This window comes from Pelobates fuscus, chromosome 1 (assembly GCF_036172605.1).
Source record: "Pelobates fuscus isolate aPelFus1 chromosome 1, aPelFus1.pri, whole genome shotgun sequence".
NCBI lineage: Eukaryota > Metazoa > Chordata > Amphibia > Anura > Pelobatidae > Pelobates > Pelobates fuscus.
This window is the reverse complement of record NC_086317.1, coordinates 439,569,871-439,597,238: the sequence shown is the minus strand read 5'-3', so window position 1 is coordinate 439,597,238 and position 27,368 is coordinate 439,569,871. Positions and strand designations below refer to the sequence as shown.

Below are 27,368 nucleotides of genomic sequence, written 5' to 3'. Positions count from 1 at the left end.
CCAGTCAAGCCATTTAACTTGTTTTCCCCACAGAAATCTCACTCTAACAATGCTCTCACTACTGCAAGGGATTGTGGGTAGGCATATGCCCAGAATCCCTTGCAGTAGTGAGAGCACTGTTAAAAGTGAGATTTCTGAGGAAAATGCAAGTCTTATGGCTTGACTGGTGTGTGTATTTGTGTTTAGCAATGTATTACCTATCCACTTACTTCAGGTGGAAGGGGTTTTCATCCACACTTATTTCCCCACCACAACTCTATTGGTATGTATTTTATACATACACACACACACATATATTATATATATATATATATATATATATATATATACACATATACATACACACACACACATATATAATATATATATATATACACATATATAATATATATATATACATATATATATACACATACACACACACACATATATAATATATATATATATACATATATATACACATACATAATATATATATACACACATACACACACACACACATATAATATATATACACACATACACACACACACACACACACACACATATATAATATATATATACACACATACACACATATATATATTTATTTATTTTTATTATTATTTTTATTTGATTTTTGCACCCCTCCTGGGTGGTATATTTATTCCTCCTTCTCGGGTCCTCTACCAGAGGCCTGGGAGTTTAAGGGTCTTAGCGGTTCCTAGAACTGCACTCTTCTGGACAGCGAACTCAGATGTCCCACCTGGTGCTTTGTCAATCTAAAGGCATACAACGCACCATGGGAGTTGTAGTTCTAAAACATCTAGGTATCTACCTTTGGAGCATCCCTAATCTAGGGGGGCGCTGTGATAATTGCATAAGGAGTAGCTTACCCCACATTATCCTGATGAAACCGTAAACATAAGGTACATAAAATAGAAAAGAAAAAAAAAATAGTACCATATAGTGCAGATGGTAATGGAATTTGAATGATACCAGTGGCGTACATACCGGGGTCGCGGCTGCGACCAGGCCCGGCCCACCTGCGACCCGCTATGTACCCACTGTGGCCGGCCTCTTCTCCTGGGGGGCCCAGGAGCCGGCCTCCTCAGGGCTCCCCGAGGCTGGCCCTGGTGACACCCGGTGGGCAGGCTGGCGCGCGCGCGAGGGAGCACTCTCCCCTGAGCGCTCTCTGCCCAGCTCCCACGCACTGATGCCGGAAGAGGACGTCATCTTCCGGTTCCGATATCAGTACGCTGCGCGCGAGGGAGCTGAACAGGGAGCACCCAGGAGAGAGTGCTCCCTCACGCACGCGCCAGCCTGCCCGCTGGGTTACACCACTGAACCCCAGGGAATCCACTCAGCACTCCCAAAGGTAGAAGGCTGGGGGATTAAATAAAAAAAAAAAATAACCGTGTGGGTGTGTTAGTGTGTTAGAGAGTGTGTTAGCGTTAGAGTGTGTTAGTATTAGTGTGTGTGTGTGTTAGTATTAGAGTGTGTGTGTGTGTTACTGTGTGTGTGTTTTGTAAGTGAGTATGTGTCTGTCAGTGAGTGTGTGTTTTGTAAGTGAGTGTTTATGTGTCACTGAGTGTGTGTCTGTCAGTAAATGTGTGCGTCTGTTAGCTAGTGTGTATGCGTCTGTTTCTGAGAGTGTGTGTGTGTGTGTCTGTTAACTAGTGTGTATGCGTTTGTTCGTGAGAGTGTGTGTCTTCAGCACTTACCTTTCTCCAGCGCCGGACTCCCTTGGCGCTGGGGATCTCTCCGCCCGATCCGCCTCTCAGCTCCGAATGCGCACGCATTCAAACTCCCCATAGGAAAGCATTACTCAATGCTTTCCTATGGACGTTCAGTGTCTTCTCACTGTGATTTTCACAGTGAGAATCGCGGAAGCTCCTCTAGCGGCTGTCACTAGAGACAGCCACTAGAGGCTGGATTAACCCTCAGTGAAACAGTTTCTCTGAAACTGCTATGTTTTCAGCTGCAGGGTTAAAACTAGAGGGACCTGGCACCCAGAACACTTCACGAGCTGATGTGATCTGAGTATCTATAGTGGTCATTTAAGTGTATGTGTATCAGCATGCACTGGCGTACATGCGACCAGGTGCCCGCTGCCATGAGTAGAGTAAGCGCAGGGGGTTGGGGGGGGGCCCACGGATCAGTTTTCGCACCGGGGCCCCATTGGTTGTGTGTACGCCACTGAATGATTAATTTTAAACTCACATTTAAAAAAAGCCTATAAAATATTGGCTCCGTAAACTGGCTTGTCTGCTCTTAGGGCACCATCACACCACTCCACTTAATATTCGCTCTGAGAAAGAAAATGGAGAGAGGCATCCAATGTGTAGTAAAAGATAAATGGGGAGAGCACTCCAAATAAAGTTGCACGTTACTCTTATTTGCACACTTTTGATCAATCACTAAGTAAACACTTTGACCAATCCGGTAGATCAAAATACAAACAGGAAAAACACAACATAGGATGGTAACGTAAGAATTCTGTGTAACTTAAAGAATAAATGGTCACACTCACATGGTCATTTGGAGTGCTCTCAACATTTATCTTTTATTATATTTCTCACTTGAATGTGAAAAAGTGACTCACATAGGTGATTGCAGCACCTCTTTTCTATCTTTTAACCTTATCTTTTTTAACTTTATCCAATGTGTAGTATATCAAATAAAAACAATTAAATTATATAATCTGTATTAAACTCACCTTCTTCAGAACCTTAAAGTCCTTATTCTGAGGGTAACAAGTATTGTGCCAATATAAAGGGGAGGGCACCACCCCAGTGACGATTCTGAAAGCTCCAATCGACTACTACAAAAATGTTTTATACAAAAAAAAATGTAAAACATAAAAAGAACAAATGTAAAGTATACACCTGTATAAAGAAAAAAATATATAGGCATTATACTGGTTACGCTGATAGTCAGCGCTTAGAAGATAATCCCCTTGAAAAGTAACAAGGGTGCACACATTTAAAAATGTATCTGAAAGACTAACAAAAAAACTGTAACAATAAAACAATGTAAATGTCTCTAAAAAGTCCAAAATTTATTGAATTATATAGATATAGATTTTGGACTTTTTAGAGACATTTACATTGTTTTATTGTTACAGTTTTTTGTTACAGTCTTTCAGATACATTTTTAAATGTGTGCACCCTTGTTACTTTTCAAGGGGATTATCTTCTAAGCGGTGACAATATCTATTAGCATTTCAATATAAGAATTGGGAAAATTCTCTTTTTTGTTTCAGCTGCTGTCACCTAGAGGGTACCTTGGGTACTATTTCTATTGATTTAGTTAAATCATATACAGGGAGTGCAGAATTATTAGGCAAGTTGTATTTTTGAGGATTAATTTTATTATTGAACAACAACCATGTTCTCAATGAACCCAAAAAAATCATTAATATCAAAGCTGAATATATTTGGAAGTAGTTTTTAGTTTGTTTTTAGTTTTAGCTATTTTAGGGGGATATCTGTGTGTGCAGGTGACTATTACTGTGCATAATTATTAGGCAACTTAACAAAAAACAAATATATACCCATTTCAATTATTTATTTTTACCAGTGAAACCAATATAACATCTCAACATTCACAAATATACATTTCTGACATTCAAAAACAAAACAAAAACAAATCAGTGACCAATATAGCCACCTTTCTTTGCAAGGACACTCAAAAGTCTGCCATCCATGGATTCTGTCAGTGTTTTGATCTGTTCACCATCAACATTGCGTGCAGCAGCAACCACAGCCTCCCAGACACTGTTCAGAGAGGTGTACTGTTTTCCCTCCTTGTAAATCCCACATTTGATGATGGACCACAGGTTCTCAATGGGGTTCAGATCAGGTGAACAAGGAGGCCATGTCATTAGATTTTCTTCTTTTATACCCTTTCTTGCCAGCCACGCTGTGGAGTACTTGGAAGCGTGTGATGGAGCATTGTCCTGCATGAAAATCATGTTTTTCTTGAAGGATGCAGACTTCTTCCTGTACCACTGCTTGAAGAAGGTGACTTCCAGAAACTGGCAGTAGGACTGGGAGTTGAGCTTGACTCCATCCTCAACCCGAAAAGGCCCCACAAGCTCATCTTTGATGATACCAGCCCAAACCAGTACTCCACCTCCACCTTGCTGGCGCCTGAGTCGGACTGGAGCTCTCTGCCCTTTACCAATCCAGCCACGGGCCCATCCATCTGGCCCATCAAGACTCACTCTCATTTCATCAGTCCATAAAACCTTAGAAAAATCAGTCTTGAGATATTTCTTGGCCCAGTCTTGACGTTTCAGCTTGTGTGTCTTGTTCAGTGGGGGTCGTCTTTCAGCCTTTCTTACCTTGGCCATGTCTCTGAGTATTGCACACCTTGTGCTTTTGGGCACTCCACTGATGTTGCAGCTCTGAAATATGGCCAAACTGGTGGCAAGTGGTATCTTGGCAGCTGCACGCTTGACTTTTCTCAGTTCATGGGCAGTTATTTTGCGCCTTGGTTTTTCCACACGCTTCTTGCGACCCTGTTGACTATTTTGAATGAAACGCTTGATTGTTCGATGATCACGCTTCAGAAGCTTTGCAATTTTAAGAGTGCTGCATCCCTTTGCAAGATATCTCACTATTTTTGACTTTTCTGAGCCTGTCAAGTCCTTCTTTTGACCCATTTTGCCAAAGGAAAGGAAGTTGCCTAATAATTATGCACACCTGATATAGGGTGTTGATGTCATTAGACCACACCCCTTCTCATTACAGAGATGCACATCACCTAATATGCTTAATTGGTAGTAGGCTTTCAAGCCTATACAGCTTGGAGTAAGACAACATGCATAAAGAGGATGATGTGGTCAAAATACTCAGTTGCCTAATAATTATGCACTCCCTGTATTAGTGACCACGTAGGTTTTTTTGTACGTTATATGCGCTCTCTTTCATATCTTATCTATTATACTGGTTACCCTTAGAGCCAGGACTTTAAGGCTCTGAAGAAGGTGAGCTTAATACCGATTTTATAATTTATGGAGTTTTTAATTGATATACTACACATTGAATGCCTCTCTCCCTTTTATCTTTCTCTGAGTGAATATTAAGTGGAGTGGTGTGATGCTGCCCTAAGAGCATACAAGCCAGTTTACAGAGCCAATATTTATAGGCTCTTTTAAATGTGAGTGTTCCAATAATTAAAACTTATTCAAATTTCATTACCATCTGCACCATATTGTACTTGTTTTTTTCTTTTATGTACCTTATGTTTATGGTTTCATCAAGATAACTTGGGGTAAGCTACCCCTTATACAATTATGACAACGCTCCACTTATGGTGTAGATTTTAATACCACTTGAGGTTTGTTGTGTTTATAGAAGAGTGTGGAGAAGAGGGTATTCCACACAAGTGTATAGAGCTGCTGTTTTTAGATTTTCACTAAAGCACTTTTGTGAACACACTTCCCCTTGATAGGAGGTGTTTTTTTTTTTTTTACCCCTAATCTAGTGCCTGCAATTGTGTTGGGCAGACACAAACTTATTTTTGCCATTCTGCTGGAATTTTGGGAATCTCCTTTCCCAGTGCTCATTATGCTCCTGAAAAATATTTATATTTATATTTATAAAAATATAATATGCATACGGTGCATATTTGTCCATATTGCACTTTTACACCTATGTATTATATACAGAATATACCATATAATCACTGTGGCGGACCGCCAGAATATCTCCGCCACGGATTCCCTTTTCCCCCAAATAAAAGCAGCACCAATAATCCTGAGTGAAATATTGCCAGTATCGCATATCCCCCCACACGAGCCAATGCTTAATGCTGGGAGTAGAACTGTTTAATGAGAGTACAGTCATCAAATTTATAGTCAGTAAACTCCTCCCCTGTGCCTGGAACTGTACAAACTATCTCCAAGTACAGAAAAGTATAACAATTTTGTAACACCCCAAAAGTACCCCCAAAATACATGGAAACCCTGCAAAAATCCCATCCCTAGATAGCCCTGATATGAGTGACCATCATATCTAAAAATCACTCAGATCGGTACAGTAGTTATTAATCTCCATCGCGGGGAAGTTTTGACTGGCCTGCCACGAGGTCTAAACCCAAAATAGTCCATCCGCCAAGCCCAAGCCACCCAGTGGAGAATTCTATTAATTGTTTCATTTGTGGTTTTCGTACAGAATACTTAATGTTCCAAGTTCTAATGAGGTTCTCGGATGGTCCTTGTTCGGGAATCAAACCAAGTGGCAACAAACCAAATAAAACTAATATAAATCCACAAAATCAGTCGAAACAAGTGATGGGGCTGTTCCTTCACAATCACCAAATAATCACCAATACTCCACATACAAACTATGCATCCCATGTTTTAAATGGAAAAAAATAACACATTTACTATTCTTTCTTCTTAACGGCTTAAGTGGAATATGTGAAATATAAATATGTGAAGTGCCTGCCATACTGTGCAACCTAATAAGGCAGGAAAAATATATTCAGACAAAGGAAAATCAACTTGGAACGGTATCACTACAGGATCCCTTTGTGCTCAAATGATGTTCAGTGTTTTGCACACATAGATTTTTCTTTTTAAAACAGGTTATTGACATATGTTTGCTATAGAGTTTGATTTTACACGACTTCTCTATTTAACTGGATGACTTTATCAAGAAATGTCTGCTTTACATCTGTTCCTTAAATCAGGGGCATTCACGTCATATCCCGAGTTATTTAACAAGCACCATGAACGTAAGACTTATTAAAAGGTTATGCAGTTCAAACAAAAATAAAAATATCAGTAAAATTAAATATACAATGTGAATGGTAGTTAATGGATAAAAGGAGAATGTGCTTATATCACTTTGACATGTTTGTTTAATGACTCCTACATCCAAGATTCTGTCCACATTACTTTGCTGTTTTACACGTTGCATAATATAGTTTAGAGATAAAAGCTGAAGTCAATCAAATTCAGCCTTTAACCCCTTAAGAACACATGACATGTGTGACATGTCATGATTCCCTTTTATTCCAGAAGTTTGGCCCTTAAGGGGTTAAAGGGACACTGTAGTCACCATACAATTTTTAGCTTAATGAAGCAGTGTTATTATGCCCCTGCAGTCTCAATGCTCTGCCAATTAGGAGTTAAATATTTTTTTTAACGCAGCCTTAGTCACACCTGCCTGCAAGTAACATGCACAGCATGCCTAAACCCACCTTGTAAAGAGAAATCTAATGTTTATACTTCCTTTATCGCAAATTCTGTTTAATTTAGAACTTTTTATCTTTTGCTCTATTAACGGCCTTCTAGACCCTGCAGGAGCCTCCTGTGTGTGAAAAAGTTCAAATAACAGAGCAGAAGATATTTTTTCTAAAGTAAGTTAACATCTGATTGAAAATAAAACCATTTTTAAAACGCAGGCTGTGAGAGTCACTGCCAGGGGAGGTATGGCTATGGCTGCATAAACAGAAACAAAAGTGATTTAACTCCTAAATGACAAAGAATTGAGCAGTGAGACTGCAGGGGTATGATCTATATACAAAAACTGCTTCATTAAGCTAAAGTTGTTTTAGTGCCTATAGTATCCCTTTAAGTTTAAATATAAGTTTCTGAAATAATACTAAATATGTATAGCACAGTACTTCAATCCAATGTACTTAATGTTATAAGATCCACAAATATGTTCTCATAGTAATTGTTTCAGGGTCATTGGTAACACAATGAAAGTACTGTTATGTAATGCATAACGAGTGCACAATGATATTTTCTTTATTTATACCATACACACAAGTTTTAATATTTTATCTCATCAACCCAATCCCTCTCGTTTTCAAGTATGCACTGTAGGGTGGATACTGTCATACTGCTGGAGCTATCTTTCCCATCATGGATTTTTCAAAAAGTTTAGAAAGTAGCAGCAAAAATAAATCTGCCCACTAAAATAGAGGTTTAAAGTGTAAGCTCACCTACCAACATCAAGGAAAACCTCTTAAAGCTTAAAGATAAAACCTCTAAGAAAATCGGGCATTCTTAACCTCAATTAACCATAAACAGGACACACAGCAAATAAAAACACAACAATTTACTATTTTGTGTAAGAAGCAGTAACAGTTTGAATCTTTGACAAATCAAATACAGGAGTTCATATTGACTATCCGTTAGCACGTCATAAAAACAGCAGCTCATTTGAGCAGGGTCCTCAACCGCCTCTGTTCCTGTGTGTCCAACTCATCCGGTTACAAATACTTATCTGTTAGTTCACCAATTGTACAGAGCTGCGGGATTTCTTGCACTTTACAAATAATAATAAATTAGCAATAAATTCTTTGCAATAATTGCTGCAATTATAATAAGGCTGCCCCTTATCACTCAGTCGTCAGTAGTGTTATTCTTTTTAAATTTTTTGGTACCTACTGACTGCCTGTTTGTTATGTAGGTCTATGGGAGTTACATTTCCCCCCTCCCCCCCCATTTTTGCTTCATTTGCAATGCTGTATGCTTCTACTGAGCTCTCCTATATAACCCTCTCCGGGTGGGCTATAAGGCACAGTATCAGGTGATCTGCGTTTCAAGTTGCTGCCTGTCTTTGGTATTAAGTAGCTAACAGGTAACCAAGAAGCATGACTGATCACTCCTGTAACTATTAAAAATGGCTCCTTTCTCTCATCATAACATCAATCCTGGTCTGATTACCTTGTCTCAAGAAATTCCATTTAACACCTTTCATTGACATTATAGAAGAAATTTACAGACTGCCGCCTGAGGTGTGGAAGTGGGTTATTGTTAACAACAAGACGAACGCTAGGAGCTATAATTTGTAGTAGGGGAAACGATGGTATTCTCTTCAACGCACAGTAAAAACGGATCCGACAAGAAACGGAACACGGGGAAAGTTCGAATTTCTGTGAAAGTTATGGAACTTTACCATTTTGCTTTTTGCTACTGTATGCAGCCAAAATTAAAGCACCTGTGTTTTCAAAGGATCCAAGAGAACATATGACAAAAATCTGATGTTACCAGGTGGAACTTGGAAAGGGGATGGTACTTTTCCACCTTAGGTCATGTTCAATGACATTTATATTCCATAGAAAATGTTCTACTGTTAAAGAGGATGCAATAAAGAATACTAACATGTTAAACTAATTCTAGTGCGGTGTAAAATGCGTTTACTGGAAGTTCGTCTCCCATAGTGCAGCTGAGGTTCAGTTTGTTTGTAGTGGATAATAGCCCATCAAAGTCACAATATATTTTAAAGCAGATATACATTTAAGTTATAAATTGTGCATATGTTTAAATTAATAGAAATTGCATAGCGATCCTGTATGATGTGCACAACATCCCACAATGCCAAGTGCATGGATATATATGCTTTTAAAAATAAATGTAATAAAATGTATGTAATAATGCAGATTTGCTAGTACTGCATATATAAAATGGTATTTTGTTCTCTGATGGGTTACCCGCATTCATTATTTCATGACAGATGCCCTTTAACCCTTACTATGGGAACAAGGCGAAAGCTTGAAAGATAAGATAATCATATGAAAACACTATGTTGTAAACTTTGCTATAAAAGTTGTACATATACGTTTAGAAAAGGTAACAAGTACAATACATTCCACACTTGGCAATATAATCCGGGCTGTCATCACCCTGGTAAAACTGACACTCTCAGCTCAAAAACACTAAAAGTAAAGCACTTTTGGATCGAAATAACAGTTATTTCCATGCTATGGCCAGAGGCTGTTTTTATAAGCAAGATCCTAAGATTAAACCTTTATGCACACAAGCCTCATTAGCAGTTATTAGTTTCTTTTCTGCATTTAATACAATGTGTAAATAGAAAGGTGCTTCTTACTAGCTGCTATTACTGCTAGTAACTCACACTGATAATAGAATATACTTAATAAAAGTAAAAAAATTTGATTTGTAGGACAGGTCACAAACATAACATTGGCCTGTCACAGTGACATTTAATGGGGTCCTATAGGTTACCAGAACCACTACAGCTCAATGTACTGGTCCTGGGGCAAATATTCTGAGAAAAGGAAATGTTTACACTGCTCCCCAAGCCCACCTCTAGCGGCTGTCACTCGGACAGCCCCTAGTGGGACTTCCTGGACAAGGTCTTGCAATCTTTGCAGGATCCACACTCTCCATGGAGCCGCTGAATGCTCCCTACAGTTATGCTCTGACTCAATGCATCCTGTGTATTCCTAAAGTTATGGTGTTCTTTGAATCTTTGGCATCTGAGTAGTACTGCAAGGGCTCAGAGTTTCCCTTTTTCTTTTTTTTTTTTGTTAATTCTTTATTTTTGGAGCGCTTAAGAGTTACAAGTAATCTTGCTTTGCCACAACAGCTAAAGTAAGACAGGTGTTGACAATATATGGTACAGTGGTGGTATATAGTTAAAACTGCGCACATTTTTTGTAGGTATCAAGAAAGGTACATGTAGAAAACTTAGAGGTATTGTTACATATGAAAACAATAGTTCAATTAGGAAACATTAAGCTCTGACATTTGTCGATTAGTTTGGTAAGAGTGAGCTGTGTATTGCTACTGGTTCACAAGATGCTGTCATTATTTATTCTTAACATAAATACCTTAACATAAACTAGATAACTTTGCTAACCGGAAACATCCCTGTTAGCCTTAGGTTTATATGGGAAGAGGTCTGCTTCGTAATCACTAACAGCAGGATTGATTAAGAAGGAACAGCAACGCTTTGAGTATATTTGTGAGGTTCATCGTATGTGTGCATAGTCTCGTTGCGAGACATGCGTCTATTAGTAAATTGAGATGCATTTGTTTGTGTGGTAAAAGCCTGCCCGAGTGTCGTGTGAGTGGTGGTGCCGCATAATTGTTATTCCGGAGTGCAGTATAGGCGGTATGTATATTCGCGGCTGAAGTGGATGTCCTTCCCTCTGGAGTAGGTGTCGAGATCAGTGCAGCAGATAGAAGTGTGGAAGGGGTGGGGGAGAGAGATAGTCTAAAATGCTGTCAATGAGTGCCTGGATGGTGTTATTATGTAGTCTGTGCCGTGTGAGTATGGGTTGGAGGCACGGCAAGAGAGTGACTTAATACAAGCATAACAATAAGAGTATATAACCATATAAAAATTAAAAATGTAAGTCCAACATATGATCATGCGGTCGTCAGAATCGGTAATGTGAAACAACTTGTACAGTTCCTGGCTGTGTAGAGGAACTTGAATAAGCGCTCAGCCGCCGCTGAGACCTTTCCACCTCTCAGTCAAGTCCCGTATCCTGTGGATGAGATGGGCCCCGCCGCCCTAGGTACGAACTCCCGGATCGTAGTTAAGTCCACTTGTGACAGGTTTCTGCTTTCAGGGGTAGCATTAAGGGGGAGTCCCAGCGATCGCAGGTGGTCCTCTAACTCCTGATATGTTTCTGCGCGGAGAGTAGTGTCCCGGGCTGTTATCAGCACCGTGCGGGAGGGACCCCAGCGGTATGGCACCTCTTTGGTGCGTAGCTGCTGAAGAAGTGGTCGTAGGAATTGGCGCCACAGGAGTGTGTTCCTGGATAGGTCCGGGAAAAGGAGCAGCGAGGCGCCCTCGAAGGCAATGGGCGTTTTACCCCTCACCGCAGCTTGTAAGAGGGCCTTGTCTTGTAGAGAGCTGAAGCGGAGGATGAGGTCCGGAGAAGTAGAGGCTGGTGCGTTGGGCGGCTTGGGGAGACGGACCATACAGCTGAGTCTTATAGATTTGGCCTGTTTTGGAGGCAGATGGGGCTGCAAGGAATCTCCTGACGAAGTGAGGTAGGTCCGATAGTCCCACATGTTCCGGCACTCCCCTGAGTTTTAAGTTGTGCCTTCGCCTCTGGTCCTCCATGCTGTCGAGTCTGCGGTCGGTCTTTAGCCGGTGTTGGTCTAAAGTAGCTAGCCCCTTCTCCACCGCAGTGAGCCGGTTATCGTGCTTGCTCTGGGTTGTGTCGAGTTGGGCCAGTTTGGCAGTTGTGTGTTCCACTGCCTTTTTGAGGGGGGCTAGGTCGTCCGCCAAGTTCGTGCGGAGTTCCGCCAGCATCGCCTTAATTTGTGCGGCGGTGACCGGGTCTCGGCCTGTGGTGGCCTCCAGTGGGGCCTGGCACTGCTTCGTAGCCGGAGTGGTCTGCACCATCGGGGCGATGGCCATGTCTTCCGATGAGTAAGAGGAGCAGTCGTCCGCTAGCGCCATTTTGTCCCATGAGGCCCTCTGTGAGCTCCGGAATAGGTCTCTGATGTCTCGGCCCGGTGGGCTCTTGTCTGGCTTAGATTTTTTTTTTTGCAGCCCATTCTCGTTCCTGCAGTCAGGGTGTCGTTTTTTATGAGGTTATCAGGTCTTTTTTTTAGAAAATGCAGCCGTTTTTGGTCAGTTTTGAGCGGAGCTCAGAGAGTTTGCTGCTATCCAGGTTCGCTGCTAGGCTCCGCCCGAGTTTCCCTTTTTTACAGTGATTGTGCATGCGTAGTACAAGAAAGACTAACATCCACTATAGTATGTTCAGATGTACTACTCATTTGAAAGAGATTACTAGTTGATTTTCTGGGAAAAGCATACATAGCAATTCTCTATTTGAAGCAACAGAACAAACAGGACTCTTTAATGAACATTTTTTTTTGTTTTTTTTAAACATCTTTTTTTTTCACTTTAGTGAATAACCCTCCAAAATGAATTTCTGCTTTCCATAGTTTTCGCAGATGCTTTAACAGGGTTCCTCGGGCACCTGTGAGAGCTTCGGCAGCTTCTTTGTCCATTTCCAGACAATATCCTGAAGGTTGATGAGGCAATCGCCAGGTTAAACGTATCTGAAGAAGCATTACATTTGCTGACAATTTCACCAATACAAAATATACCTCAGATTGTCAAGTTGTCATCCATACATTTTGGACTATTTTTGTGTGCCTGCCCTAAATTGGCATTCTCTTCAATAAGGACTCATTTCATGGTTTAGTTCAGGAAGCCCATGAGATGCAATTAGAATCAAATGACTGGTAAACTGTTTTTTCAGGAGGCAGTAGTAAAGTAAGATTAAAATCATATCTAAATATTAAAATAGTAACGGTTCTCTAAAGCGAGAGGTCCACTTCCATATTCCACGCAGTACTCCATTGCCTACACAACTCATATGTGGAAGGTTTTTAAAATCTGTTTATTAAACTATTTTCTGTGATTGCTACACTGGAAAAGTAATTTACATTAGACAATATTTTGTTAAATGAATTTTTTGTAATTAAAAAGGCAATTTTGCTGAGTTTGTAAGCTTTGTAGTGTAAATAAATCCAGCATTTTGCCATGGACGGAAAGAAAACTGAAAAAATTATTTTAAAAATAAGTGCGATCTATTATTATTTAAAAAGGGCCACCATATTCCACAGGGCTGTAAAGTGCATAATGGGCTACTTAAAACAGGCAGTGCTGTCCAGAATATTAAGGGAGGAAGGCTGTATTACACTATAGAAATAACTGAAGTAAAACATTACAATCATAGTGTGTTTCAAATGGTGCAGAGGTAAATATAAAAAAAAACCTTGTTGGTTGTAAATCGTTTGTGGGTTACATTTTAGGAACCCCAAAATATACCAAAAAGACCTAGCAACGGGTATATGAGGAGAGCAGATACATCTTGCATTGAAAAAAGCGCTGCAGAATTAGTTGGCGCTATAAAATACCAATCTTAATAAAAAAGAACTGGCCCTGCCCCACAAAAATAAGTAATGGTGGCACCCCATAGCCGGGTTAAGCCAATTTATAAATTATTTTAATTGATTGGTGATGTATGAGTGACATACTGACGCAGTATAGAAGTTGCATGATAAGCTGTGCACGTGATGTATGGGAGCAGCATGGTGGTAACAAATATACAATGAGGCCTACGTGGCTGATTAAAGAATAGCGGTTTAATATGTTTATAAAGCAAGTTTATTTTTATCTTTTATTTTTTTTAGAACACTGAAAATATGAGAAATATCCTGCTTTACTAGATTCTATATTGCAGAGGCTAGGATTTTGATGGCTTCAAATGTTTAGCAGACATAAAAAAAAAAAAAAAAAAAAAAAAAAGAATTCCAACACAGTAATCTGAGAATCTATAAGCCAAATAAGTGGTTCAGAGGACTCAGACTAAAAATGAGTTCGTTTGAGACAGTAAAATAAACCAACTAAGAGACAATTTACATTTTGTTAAGAGTGTTAAACAAAAGATTAAAGGTTCAATTCACAACATGTCAATGTTTTCTTTATAATGTCATCAATATATTTAGCATGGCAGGTAATGTAAATATTTAGAATGTATTTCGTTTGGGGGAAGAGAATAGGAATTTAGCAGCCAATTAACCACTTACGTGATTTTAGACATGAGCCATATGTTATTGCAATAACTACATGTGCTTTATACATGGTACGTTCAATATAGGCTAGTGAAGGGGCATTCAAAGCATTGTAACTACTAATGCGTAGAGTTATGACAAAAGGAGGCCCCCGTCCCAATCTACTTCCATATTGTTACTTAGAACTACAAAGTTTGCACCTTCCCCTCTGGCTTAGAGTTTAAAGGGAGCCTATAGGCACTAGGACCATTTCAGCTCATTGAAGTGGTCTGGGTGCAGTGTTCTTTTTGAGAATCAGCAATGTTTACATTGCGGCACTAAGACAGCCTCTACTGGATATCTACCAGGCAGATTTCTATTCCTAACACTACAGAATCCCTTTAAGAAGAGATTCCTGTAGATCACAACCAGAGGCTCCTAAATGCATTTTCTGATACTCGCCTGTGAAAATACAGCAGGAGAAGTGAAGAAAGCATGATTTACATAAGTAAGGCATGCAGGCTTCCATGAATCTAATAAACTATACATCATTAAACAGATGAAAATAAAGAAAAGGTGAAAAATAACACAATTCAGTTATTTTTGCCTTTCAGCTTCATTACCTGAACAACAAAATCTTAAAATACAGACTTACATTTCTTTGCTTAGTATTTATTATCCACAAAGAATACAACGAGCATAGCTATAATAAGGATAAGGATAACTCTGGAGCTTTCTATAGTTACAATACATAGCTTGCTGTAGTGCTTTAAGGATAAAAGTAGCATGGTTTACCCCAGTTTATAAAAGTGCTGATTTCTATGAGAAATCTGTATTTTTATAAATTTGATAGGGAACACCCCCCTGGCTGTCAATCAAACACCCAGGGAGGTTTGCTGCCTCCTTTCGTTAGCGTGGGGATAAACAATTTAAATAGGTTTCACTGAAGTTTAGGTTTGTAACAATATAGTGTTCCCTTAACAATGATCTCTCTCAGCCAACAAGCTAATGCTTAGCAGCTTCTGGCTATCAAGTGCTAGTAGTGGCCCGGTAAGAAGTCATATGGTTTGACTACTTAGAAGGGCACTCCTGGTACCATAACCACTACAGTCATCTGTACTGCTGCATATAGTGCTTGGAGTGTTCTATTAAAGAGACACTTTAGTGACCAGAACAACTACAGCTTAATGTCTGGGGTCTCCAGTCAGTTTTCTAGAGAAAAGGTAGCATCTACATTGCTGCTTAGTAACGCCTCCAGTGGCAGTCACTCAGATGATCACTAGAGGTGCGGCACGGACGTTCAGCATCTCAACGCTCTGCATTTAGGTTATGAACATTCCTCATAAAGATGCATTGATTCAGTGCATCACTATGAGGAGATGCCAATTGATCAGCGCAGCGTTTAGCTCAAGCCCCTACCCTGCCTCCTTGACTGAGATAATAAGAATGAACAATCTCAGCCAATCCAATGCTTACACATTGTAATGCATTGGATTGGCTGAGACAGTCAATTCTGATAATCTCAGCCATGGAAGGGGACAGGTGGTGGAGTAAGCATCAACGTACTTAACCCTATTTAAGAGGGGCTGGCCACCTAAATAGTGTTTTTAACACAATAGGGTCAGGAATACATGTTTGTATTTCTAACCTTATAGTGTTCCTTTAAGTTTCAGTCACAAAGTAATGTAACACAAACAGTAAGGTTCTTCCACATAGTAGCACAAACAGTAAGGTTCATCCATATAGTAATGTGGATAACATGCAACACCTAGATTAACTCATTTATACAAGATTAGTATTATAGATGACAACCATATGTAGCACCAACTAAAATGTGAGCATTCATGTCAATGTGACTGAACATTCTCAGGAAATGTGGCAGGCATATTCTGTCTGTATAAATCTTCTGAGCATAACATTGGGGGCCGATAACAGAGAAAGTGAGATGAGATCAAATCAACATCAGCTTTTCAATGCATTATCTATACTATGTTTCAGTGTATCTACAGAATGTTTTTTTTTCAGGAGGTACCTTTGGTTCTGAGCAAATTACTCCAAATGATAAACAGTAAGTCAGGACACACACTGTGGTGTTTAGCACCTGCTCACCATAACAAAGGAGGACAAATAAATAGAAACATAAAGCTATGAGATGTATTCAACAAACAGAAAAGTGTGATACATCTGGAATTCCTAAATGTAAGAAAATTTCAAACATGAAAAAAACATAAGACATAAAATTGAGATTTCCAAATAATGATACAACTTCTCGATAATAAGAATATCTACAGAACCTGTGCCAAAGTATTTCAGTATTTTAACCTACTACATCACCACCTAAAGGCGCTAATATGGCATGAATAGGGCAAGGCATATTGCATTTTTCGTTATCAAAGATACAAAGCTAGGGTGACCATAATAATCTGTATGAAATGCGGCAGGGTAGTTATACAAAGCAATAACTGACCCAGTTACTGTAATTTATTTTGTTACCATGGTTTGTAAATTATTTTAACCAGTGGATTTAGCTTCTATATCTGACCCTTATAAAGCCATGTTAATTTGTGTATATTACAACTCAATATTATCTAAACCCTTAAAATGATACACAAAGCTATACTTACTGTTTGCGGTACATATGGTAAGCCATAAAACTCTTCCTGGGTTTCCTTTAAAATATCTGTTGTTGAACCTTTGAGTGGATGTTTTCCGTGGTAGATCTGATCCAAAATGGAGTAAAAAACCTGCAAAAAAAAAAAAAAAGACAAAATGTTAAGCTACCAAATGTACCTCCAATGCAAATCAAATATGTTTGTAGAGCAGAAAATATTACTCCACTAAGGGAATATTTTATTTTATTTATTTTTTTTAATAAAAATTGTCATTTCAAACAAAAAACCTCAAAGCACAGAAGCACCTAGTAAGAACATTAAACCAGCCCAATGACTCCTCTCTTGTCAGTTGCACTATGCCCTCTTACATTCCTTAACCAGACAACTGCCCTAACAGAATGGCAAGAGGTGCTCTTTCCGTTCATATCTCTGGGGAAAACAAAACAGTTGTGCTCGTTAATAAAATGTTGTAAGGCACATGTCTAATGTACATAACACATGGGAGCTTATTAAACACCAAGTAAAAAGGCACATATATAAAAAAAAAAATAAAGAACAGAAAGATACAGTAAATCATAGAGCACACATTCTGTAGTTACATATGTGAACCTATCTATACACCGGCTTGGTGACTGTGTCAGCAATACATAGATTTACATATTACCTCCTTATCCAATGCAGGAGTTTTTTTACAGCCCAGTCTGCATATGACGCATGCACAAACCACAATGCTTATGTGAGCATGCCCAATGGTGGTGTGAAGAGTCGGAAAGGTGATGTGGATTGGTGGCATCCATTCCATACCTTGTGATGTAATCGCATGGGAGTCAATAGTGAGTGTTGAGCAATACAAGATATTGGTGTATTTCCCAAGAGACCAGACTATGGTAATGTAATAAAACTACAAGTGCTTCCAACTAGGCATATATAATTTGGATCATTAAAGAGGTGTTACAGTGTCGAGTAGACATTAAGGGACTCTCACCTGAAGCTGCAGGTCGGATGCTGCTGCAACCTTTTTAGATTCACATAGTCGGGAAACCATAGGTTTTGACAAAGTCTAAATGACGGAAGGGAAAGCAGAAAAGGAAAGTTACAGTCTCTCCATAAAATGCACAATTGTTCTACAAAGAATACCAGACCCCAGTAAAACCAATAACGACTGGGTTCATTGTGACCATTTGGGAGGGTGAAAGAGGGGCGATATGTCTGAGTGTTCACTAAACGAGGATTTCAACTGGCTGTATGTATAACTATTAGAAAATCACTAGAGTGTACCTGTCAAATACTGACCAATATTAATTTGTGTGACAATTTAAAATGTATAAAATATGGCAGAATGAAAATAGTTAAAGGGACAGTCTAAGTTTCACAACCACATCTTATTGTAGTGGTTACAGTGCAAGATCTTTGAGTGCCATCCGGCAGTTTTCTGTTGAGCAGTTTAACAAAAACCTAAACTCTCTCTCTGGAACCAAAAACCCAGACTGCTGGTAGTGTAGAACCGGTATTACTTATCACACATTACTACACGAATCGCTGTAATGCCGGTCCTCGGGTCTTTCAGGGCGCTATTTTATACTCCGATCAAATCCAGAGTGACTGGTCATTTAGAGAGGCATTTTCTATGCCCAGATACAGATAAAACAGGGTCTGTTAAAGAAATCTTCAAAGAGAAGGGCAGTCTGGCATTCGTAGACAGAGGTCCTCTGATAAAAGACTGAACAGTTCCTTTCAATCGAGTTATGATAAAGCAAACACTTTTATTCAATCAGAAGCCCATTATTAGATTGTCTTGCACAAAGGGACAGGATCAAAGCTTCTCTCTGTAATACTTGGCAAGGCTACACCATCGACAGGAAGTGAATTCAAAGAGACTAACTCTATCCAGTGCCATGCTCGGAACAGATAATAAAAGTGCTTTAATATTAGGTAAAGGAAAATGGATTGTCTCCTCAGATGCGGGTACACTGCTGGCTTTGATATTTGGTATGACCACGTACGATGCCTTTGTTCATGGAATTCTGATGTTATAAAGAATATAAATAGTACATATAGTGAACAAAGCGCAAGCAAATCCATTTCCAAACTGCTTGTTTTTAATCAAGTTTTAGGTGTGCAAAGATAAAGTTTAGGATCGGTTTGCATTTCTGTTATGAATGTTCTCTTTTATACCAGCCCATAGACAGAAAAATAATTTAATTAAATTTAACTCATCTAATCATCGATTTCCCAGTCTGTGCATGACATCAGATGCAAATTCTAGGAAGGATCTGGAAGTACAGTTGCCTATTGTGCTCGTGTTGGACAAGCTTTCAAAACATCTTTGTTTTTATCTGTGAACCATGTTGCTTTTGGCAGACGCGTGTCAAGCCATGTTTTGTAACACTTTGATTACTAAAACTAGGACTATTTTATCACAAAACATTTGTTAGAAGATGGCCTTTTACAAGAAAACATGAAAGACTAAAATGTTTAATTTTTTTTTTATTTATTTTTTTAAATTTTACAATACATTTTCAAAAGTGAAAACTTGATAAATAAATGCAGAAATCCTCAGAAAACCAAAAAGTTGTGTATGGCTTCTGATATTAAATTTTTTAAAATAAAAACAGAATGCAAATTACCTTGGATAAATGCATACTTTCTGGTTAAACATATTTTAGTTTAAATGGTTTTTATTTAGTATGTTATAAAGGCAGAAAGATAGCAAAATTACTAATGCAGTTTCACATGTGCCGGATAAATATATTTTGACATTATAATGGTTGTATAAATAATATTAAAAAATTGGTATTCACATCAGCTAGCCAAGATAAAGCAGGATTTGTTCTGTGATAATCACATGAAGATCAAACAGTGTTTCCTGTGCAGGTGGCCATCTTGGAATGGCATGGCAAATTTAAAACACTAAAACAGCGACCTATTAAATACAGGGCTGCCGAAAACAACCAGTCAGCAGCCAATCAGAATCTGACTTGCAGGGTGCCACATCACTTTGCTACTCTGCAAACTCCCCGGTAATGTTATGTGCCTAATATCCCCAATGCAACCAAGAAATGGTTAGCTAGGAATGGTTTTAAATAATTCATATAAAACAGGCAGTTTTTAAAATGATTTTATGATAGCACATGCACAATACCTGATGACTGCTCTACTTTATTAAAAAAAAAAAAAAACAACAACAATTATTTGGTTTTGTAACAGAAACTTTAAGTTCTGATACCTTGCCTGAATGGAGCAGGATGGTGGGGCACCTTTGTCAGTCTCTAAAATAAATCTAATGATTGAAGATTATGCCAGTATTCCAAATTGTACCTGTCATGGTACACAACTTAATGCATTAAATTTCATCTCTGGATTTTACATTTATTCCTCTTAAAACCTTTGGCCCCTTCCCACCTTTAAGCATCAAAGTCTAAGCCAGGTTTGAAGGACAACAGAGATCAGGAGAAGTCTCTTACAGGAGACTTTCCTGATCTCTGCCACAAATATTTCCCCAGCAAGTGCTTCTCTCTAGTTAGCCAGTGAATATTTGACATTCTGATATTATGTGCTGGCAGTAAGGACTGCCTTGCTTGCAATGTATATCCCTTGAAAAATCAGGATTCATACATTACAGACAGGCCTCAGACAATATCCAACATTTTAGAAATCTAGCAGGCATGGGCAACTCCCATAATACTTCTCTTCTTCAACCAGTGTTGGATAACGAAAAGGCATTAGACTGACTGAACTGTAACGTTGGCCACACTACTTAAATTTGACTTACACTAAAAATGTGCTACCATCTCCACATTATATACATCTCAATTCAGCATGTACACCTTACTAAGGATTATTATTTTTTCAATATATTTTAAAATCAGACGCCTTCACTATTACCAATGGAAATAAGACACGGATGTCCCCCATCCCCTCTTATTTTTAACTTTGCACAAGAACCACTACTATATAAGCTATGCAAATCTACAGATATAACAGGGATTACAATCAAGTCTACTTAAAGAGACACTATAGTCACCAAAACAACTTTAGCTTAATGAAACAGTTTGTGTGTATATATCATGACTCTGAAGTTTCACTGTCATTTAGGAGTTAAACCACTTTTGTTTCTGTTTATACAGTCCTAGTCGCTCCTCCCCTGGCTGTGAATGACACAACATTGGTTTCATAGTCAATCAGATGTTAACTTACTTTAAAAGCTTTTATGGTGGCTATAGTATCGATTTAAGTGCAAGCAGCTGATGAAGTAAAATATTGAACGTTAATGTATGATTAATAATTTCCAAAAAATGCATCACCAACAAAATAAATAAGAGTAGTATTAGGACAAATCACAAAACAAACAATGCTTTTCGAACCTTGAAAGGTACTCCATTATAAATATTTTTTTCTTTATTTTGTGATTTGTCCTAATTTCACTATGGCTTTTTTTGTTGGTGATGCACTTTATAGAAAGAAAAACATCTCTTTCCTTGTATTCTGCAAATCTCAAGAATTCTAGATGTAAAAAAAGCACAAAGAGCTAGAATGTAGGCTCACCTGCCCAGTCTGGTAATGCCGTGCAAATTGGTTTACTACTCGGTAGTCACTTGCAAAGTATTCCATAAGGATAGATGGAACTTCAGCAAAATCCGTAGAACATCGGGTACCTAGGAAAAAAAATAAAAAATCAGGCAAAAGAGGGGAGATTAACTCGGAGATTTTTCAGCTAGAACCAATTCATAACAGAATCATTTTATACAATGCCATGTGTGTACCTTCTGTCACATTTTTCATTACATTCAGTCTGTAAGGGGCAGTGCAAGTAAGACAAAATAAAAGCTACTGTTCTGGATGCTGTTTACATTACATAAGATTCTTGATACAATGTCCAAATAAATATATCTATCAGAATATTGTTGAGGAAACCGTGGTGGTGTGAATTGCGTTTAGCAGTTCGAGATGTTAGCCTCATCATCTGTTGGTAGCCTAATATCTCTTTTTAAAAACAATATTGTGATTATAATAAAGATTTTAAAACTGTTTTAGAACTACAGCTTTCAGAATGCAACAAAGTAACTAATCAGTAGGCAATCACTGGTCTGGATGGTGTACACCAGTGCTCCCCAACCTTTTTATCGCCGCGGACCGGTAAACGTTTGATAATTTTTCCGTGGCCCGCTTGTTTTGATTTAGTAAGACAAAAAAAAAAAAAACAGTCACATATATTAAAAAAAACACGCAGACACATACATAGTCAGAAAATCACAAACACAGTCACATAAAGACATAGACTCAAAATTGTGTGTATGTGTGTGTGAGCGGTGCAGTGTGTATGTGAGGGTGGCAGTGTGTGTGAGAGTTGCAGTGTGTGTGTGGGGGGCAGTGTTTGTGGGGCAGTGTGTGTAGTGTGTGTAAGGGGGAAATGTTTGTGGGGCAGTGTGTGCAGTGTGTGTATGGGGGCAATGTTTGTGGGGCAGTGTTTGTGGGGCAGTGTGTGTATGGGGGCAGTGTTTGTGGGGCAGTGTGTGTAGTTTGTGTATGGGGCAGTGTGTGTAGTGTGTGTATGGGGCAGTGTGTGTATGGGGCAGTGTGTGTATGGGGCAATGTGTGTAGTGTGTTTATGGGGCAGTGTTTGTGGGGCAGTGTGTGCAGTCTGTGTATGGGGCAGTGTTTGTGGGGCAGTGTTTGTAGTGTGTGTATGGGGCAATGTGTGTAGTGTGTGTATGGGGCAGTGTTTGTGGGGCAGTGTGTGTATGGGGACAGTGTTTGTGGGGCAGTGTGTGTAGTGTGTGTATGGGGCAATGTGTGTAGTGTGTGTATGGGGCAGTGTTTGTGGGGCAGTGTGTGTAGTGTGTGCATGGGGGCAGTGTTTGTGGGGCAGTGTGTGTAGTGTGTGTATGGGGCAATGTGTGTAGTGTGTATGGGGCAGTGTTTGTGGGGCAATGTGTGTAGTGTGTGTATGGGGCAGTGTGTGTAGTGTGTATGGGGCAGTGTGTGTAGTGTGTGCATGGGGGAAGTGTTTGTGGGGCAGTGTGTGTAGTGTGTGCATGGGGGCAGTGTTTGTGGGGCAGTGTGTGTAGTGTGTGCATGGGGGCAGTGTTTGTGGGGCAGTGTGTGCATGGGGGCAGTGTTTGTGGGGCAATGTGTGTAGTGTGTGTATGGGGCAGTGTGTAGTGTGTGCATGGGGCAGTGTTTGTAGTGTGTGTGTAGTGTGTTTATGGGGCAATGTGTGTAGTATGTGTGTGTGGGGGCAGTGTGTGTAGTGTGTGTATGGGGCAGTGTGTGTATGGGGGGTAAGGAGGCTTTTTTAAAATGTATTTAATTAAAATTAATATATTCATGTCCCCCCTCCCTTCTTACCTTTACTGGGAGGAGGGGGGACATTTCTTAGTCCCTGGTGGTCCGGTGGGGAATCCCTGGTGGTCCCAGCGGTGGTGAGGTGAACTCTTGCCCAGTTACAGGGCTAGAGTTCACTCTCGCGAGATTTGGAGCGTTGCCGTGGTTACCGCGGCAACGCTCCAAATCTCGCGAGAGGAGGACCCGGAGGAGCTGCAGGTAAGAGCTCCCGGGTCCTCTCTCACTCCCTCCCCTGCCGGCTGTCAGCAATGTGCCTGCAGACCATGGAGGGAGATCTCTGATCTCCCCTCCGGTCCGCAGGCACATTGCAGGGCTGGCACTTGGGCAATGCCAGCCCTGCATTAGCCGGCAGGCTCGCACACCCCACACCCCTGGGCGGCCCGGTACCGTTTGATCCACGGACCGGTACCGGTCCGCGGCCCGGGGGTTGGGGAACACTGGTGTACACAATAAGATTTGTGGCAATCTGCTTTCAAATACTAGAAGAGAATTTAATGGTCAATGAACACCACCACCTGGATATACAACAGCAAGTAATTGACAGAATAAAATATGACAGAGGTGAAGAGTGCCCTGCTCAAACAATTTAAAGGAACACTATAGGGTCAGCAACACAAACATTTATTCCTGACAGTATTGTATTAAAAACATCATCTAAGGGAACGGATTAGATCATGCCTTGACACCTTTCAAGGATAGGTTGTGTAAAAACCCTCAGACTTCAGTAACTTGCTGCAAAACAATTCCAAAATGGCGGCCGTCTTATTTCTGGGTTAGCAGTCCTTGCCAAGTTTCGTTATGACATAGGTGAAAAGTATGCACACAAACATGGGGCAAAGGTCAATTTAGTTAATAACCCTGTCAGTCGCTTGAATTGAGACAGTAATTAATAACTCAGAAAAAAAAGAGGTAGTTAGTTAGCAGATATTTTTGGGTGAAAGTGGGAAGCTTTGCCAAGTAAATGTGAGATATTGGAAACACAAGAGATGGTAGGTAGAGAGTGGAGAGGGCTCTGTTTTGGAGAAGTCGATTATGGTGCATACAAACAAGTATTTTAATGTTGGCTTGTTAGAGCCGTATTCACTGCCTTACAATACAGTATTGAATCCCGGCCAGACCACCTCATCAGCAAGTGTCCCTGGTGGTATGTTGCAATGCCACTGTACATACTAAGGCACTATTGATCATTAAAGGCTGCAAAATAAAGAATGTCACCACATTTTGGTAAACATAAATTCATGTTTCAATCATAACAGAGGGAAACTGTAGTGGCAGGAAAACAGTTGCTTTCCTTGTACAATAGCTCCCTATAGTGCCCCCCTTATCTGATGGCCACAACCCGTGGTGCAGAAGGGGTTAAACACTCCTTCTGACACTTACCTGAGTGCAGTGCCGAGGTCCCTGGGTGCTGGCTTTGTCTCTGTCTTCTCTCCTCCACCTGCCCACGGGGGAGACCTATTGTCCAGCGTCAGGTGACCCCAAAAGTCGCCTAGCAACCCGAAAGACCCTCTAGTGGCTAACTGGTAGACAGACACTAGAGGTGGAGTTAACACTAGCAGGTAATTATTGCAGTTTCCTGGGACAATGCGCTGAAGTGGTCTGATTTGGAAGAACACAAATCACAGGCTTTTGTCAGATAATGAAATGTTGCCGGTTTCTGGAGGTCTAGCTGATGTTCCTCCCACCAGTAATGTGCAATATAGGAGTTGGGAAGCCCTAACCTCATGTCTCTCGTTGGGAATGCCAGAGAAATCCCAGTCTGTAGCTCTATAAGGATTCAAAACATCAACTGATATTTTACCTGCATCACAATTAATACAATATGTTACATGCAATATTGAATTTATAAATATTATTTACGCAAAAAAGTGAAATAAAAAAGGGATTTCTGATTTATTTTATACTACTCACTAGATCAACTTTAGGGGTCAGACAGGTTACAAGAGTTTCTAAGTAAAAAAATAATCAAGATTAAATGATGCAATTTGTGAATACACATTTGGTTTAGATCATACTGTTCTCTGTAGTGTTTACCAAGTTTTTGGCACTTTTTATAGTTCGGATCAGACCTCCAGTGATACATTCTCTAAGTTATTCAGATATGTTTGTAAGCTGCATTCTTGTGTGCAAACCACAAAACATTTTGTCGGCCTGAGGTTTGATGATTGCAAGAACCAGGGGGATTATTATTTTAACTTCATTTAAAGGGACACTCTCGAGTTGACATAACATAGATAATACATTTGCAAAACCAATAAACAAACGTACACCTGTCAAGTTGATGTATTGGATTAACTTTTCAAAAAGTAATAAGTTACTTGGCCAGTAGTGGTGCTCACGTACAGTTTACAGACTTGCTGGGTTTATCACATAGCAGCACTGTATGGTAATAGCAAGTTTTCCGGGAGATGTTGCTTAAATGGATAGTTGAGGCACCAAAACAACTTTGGCTTAATCAAGCAGTTGTGGTATATTGACCATGCCCAGGCAATCTAAATGCTCAATTCTCTGCCATTCTGGAGTTAAATGACTGTTTATTCAGCCCTAGACACACCTCTGTGCATGTGACTTGTACAGCCTTCCTAAACACTTTTTGAAAAGGAACCTAGATATTCTAGGTTCATCTAGTGCACAGTCTGTTTAATCTAGAATTTATTATATCCTGCTCTGTTGATTGCATTCTAGAGCCTGCAGGAGCCTCCTGTGTATGATTAAAGTTCAATTACAGATCAGTAGATAAAAGTTTCTAAAGTAATTTAACATCAGATTGAAAAAATAAAAAACATTTTTTTCCATGCAGCCTGAGAGAGTCACAGTCAGGGGATGTGTGGTTAAGGTTGCATAAAAAGAAACAAAAACGTGCTTTCTAAATGGCAGAGAATTGGACAGTGAGATTGCAGGGACATGATCTATACACCAAAACTGCTTCATGAAGATGTTTTAGTTGTCTACAGTGTCCCTGTGTTTATCATCTGTTCATGACATGAAGTATACCAGGTAAAAGGCAAACATTGCAGGTTGGTACAGATAGATAGGGAAGAAAACGCAATATAAGTGTAATTAATTTTCCTCATGTAACAAACATACAGATTGCTAGATTGTGACACTTTTTATATGAACTTGGTAACTTTTTCGTTTAATTTAATGACTACATTTTAATTTGTCATGACTGGTATGATAAAAAAACTTTAATTAGTTAATCTTGGGGGATAATGATGGACATTTAGAATCCATGGAGTACTCATTTGGTTCAAAAAGATATGCCACCACTGGGTCTCTAAATGGTACTTCGTTCTTTGATTTAAAATTCCAGCTGAGCTTGCATACATCCAAAACCCACAAAGTTACAGAAACCTTACAATGACTCTGATTACAATCGGAGTACCAGCAATCCGAGAACAGTTTTGTTTCTTCTCATTCCACTTTTATTATAAATTCAATTTGTCTGTGACGCCAGTGAGACGGAGGAAGCCAGCCATGATGCACACTGACAAAGATGAATGACAGCACTACACCTATAAAGTCATCATATTTGCTTAGCAGCATGACAAGGATAAACCCTTACCCGTGACATGCTGATAGCGTGTCCGCCCCAGCATGGAATGCATCGCATGGCCCATTTCATGGAACAGGTTTTCCATCATGCCTGGAGTTAGCAGCGTAGGAGAACCTTTTGTTGACGGAGGAAAATTCAGCATTAGAACAACAACAGGAAGTTGATATTCTCCATTTTCTTTAAGTCGGCCTCCACGTATAGTAAAGTGACAGTCCTGTGGATGGCGAAACACAAAATTAGAAAATAAAACTAATATACGAGAAGGTTTTAAAATTCACATCTAGAATCATATATTAACATCTTGACAATAAAGATTGTTGGGGTGCAGTTCTGCCTTGCACCTCATGTGACCCCATTTTCACTAGTGGGAAGCAAGAGAACTGGAGCCCTGGATGATCACATCTTTCGCCGTTCCTTCTCGCGAGCTACATATTAAAGACAGTATCACGCACAGAGACTTCTGTTTGTATTAGATCTGATTAGATGAAAAACAACATAGAAGTCAATATGCGGCTGGTATAAGAAGGGTAAAAGCCTTTGCTTTTGCAGTGTGGATCCCAATCTTGTGAGGACTTCT

The 27,368-nt window shown here is 39.6% G+C and overlaps 1 protein-coding gene across 1 annotated transcript in view; it reads right to left on the bottom strand.

Annotated features, from left to right (window-relative positions):
- MIPEP (mitochondrial intermediate peptidase) overlaps positions 1–27,368 on the bottom strand; it is a 108,548-nt gene that overhangs the window by 31,032 nt on the left and 50,148 nt on the right. Inside the window, exons 13-16 of the mRNA XM_063444891.1 lie at positions 26,801–27,005; positions 21,436–21,545; positions 17,876–17,950; positions 16,903–17,022 (exon numbers count right to left, since the gene is read on the bottom strand). Of these exons, the coding sequence (XP_063300961.1) occupies positions 16,903–17,022; positions 17,876–17,950; positions 21,436–21,545; positions 26,801–27,005 (510 nt within the window). The remainder of the gene's footprint in view (positions 1–16,902; positions 17,023–17,875; positions 17,951–21,435; positions 21,546–26,800; positions 27,006–27,368) is intronic.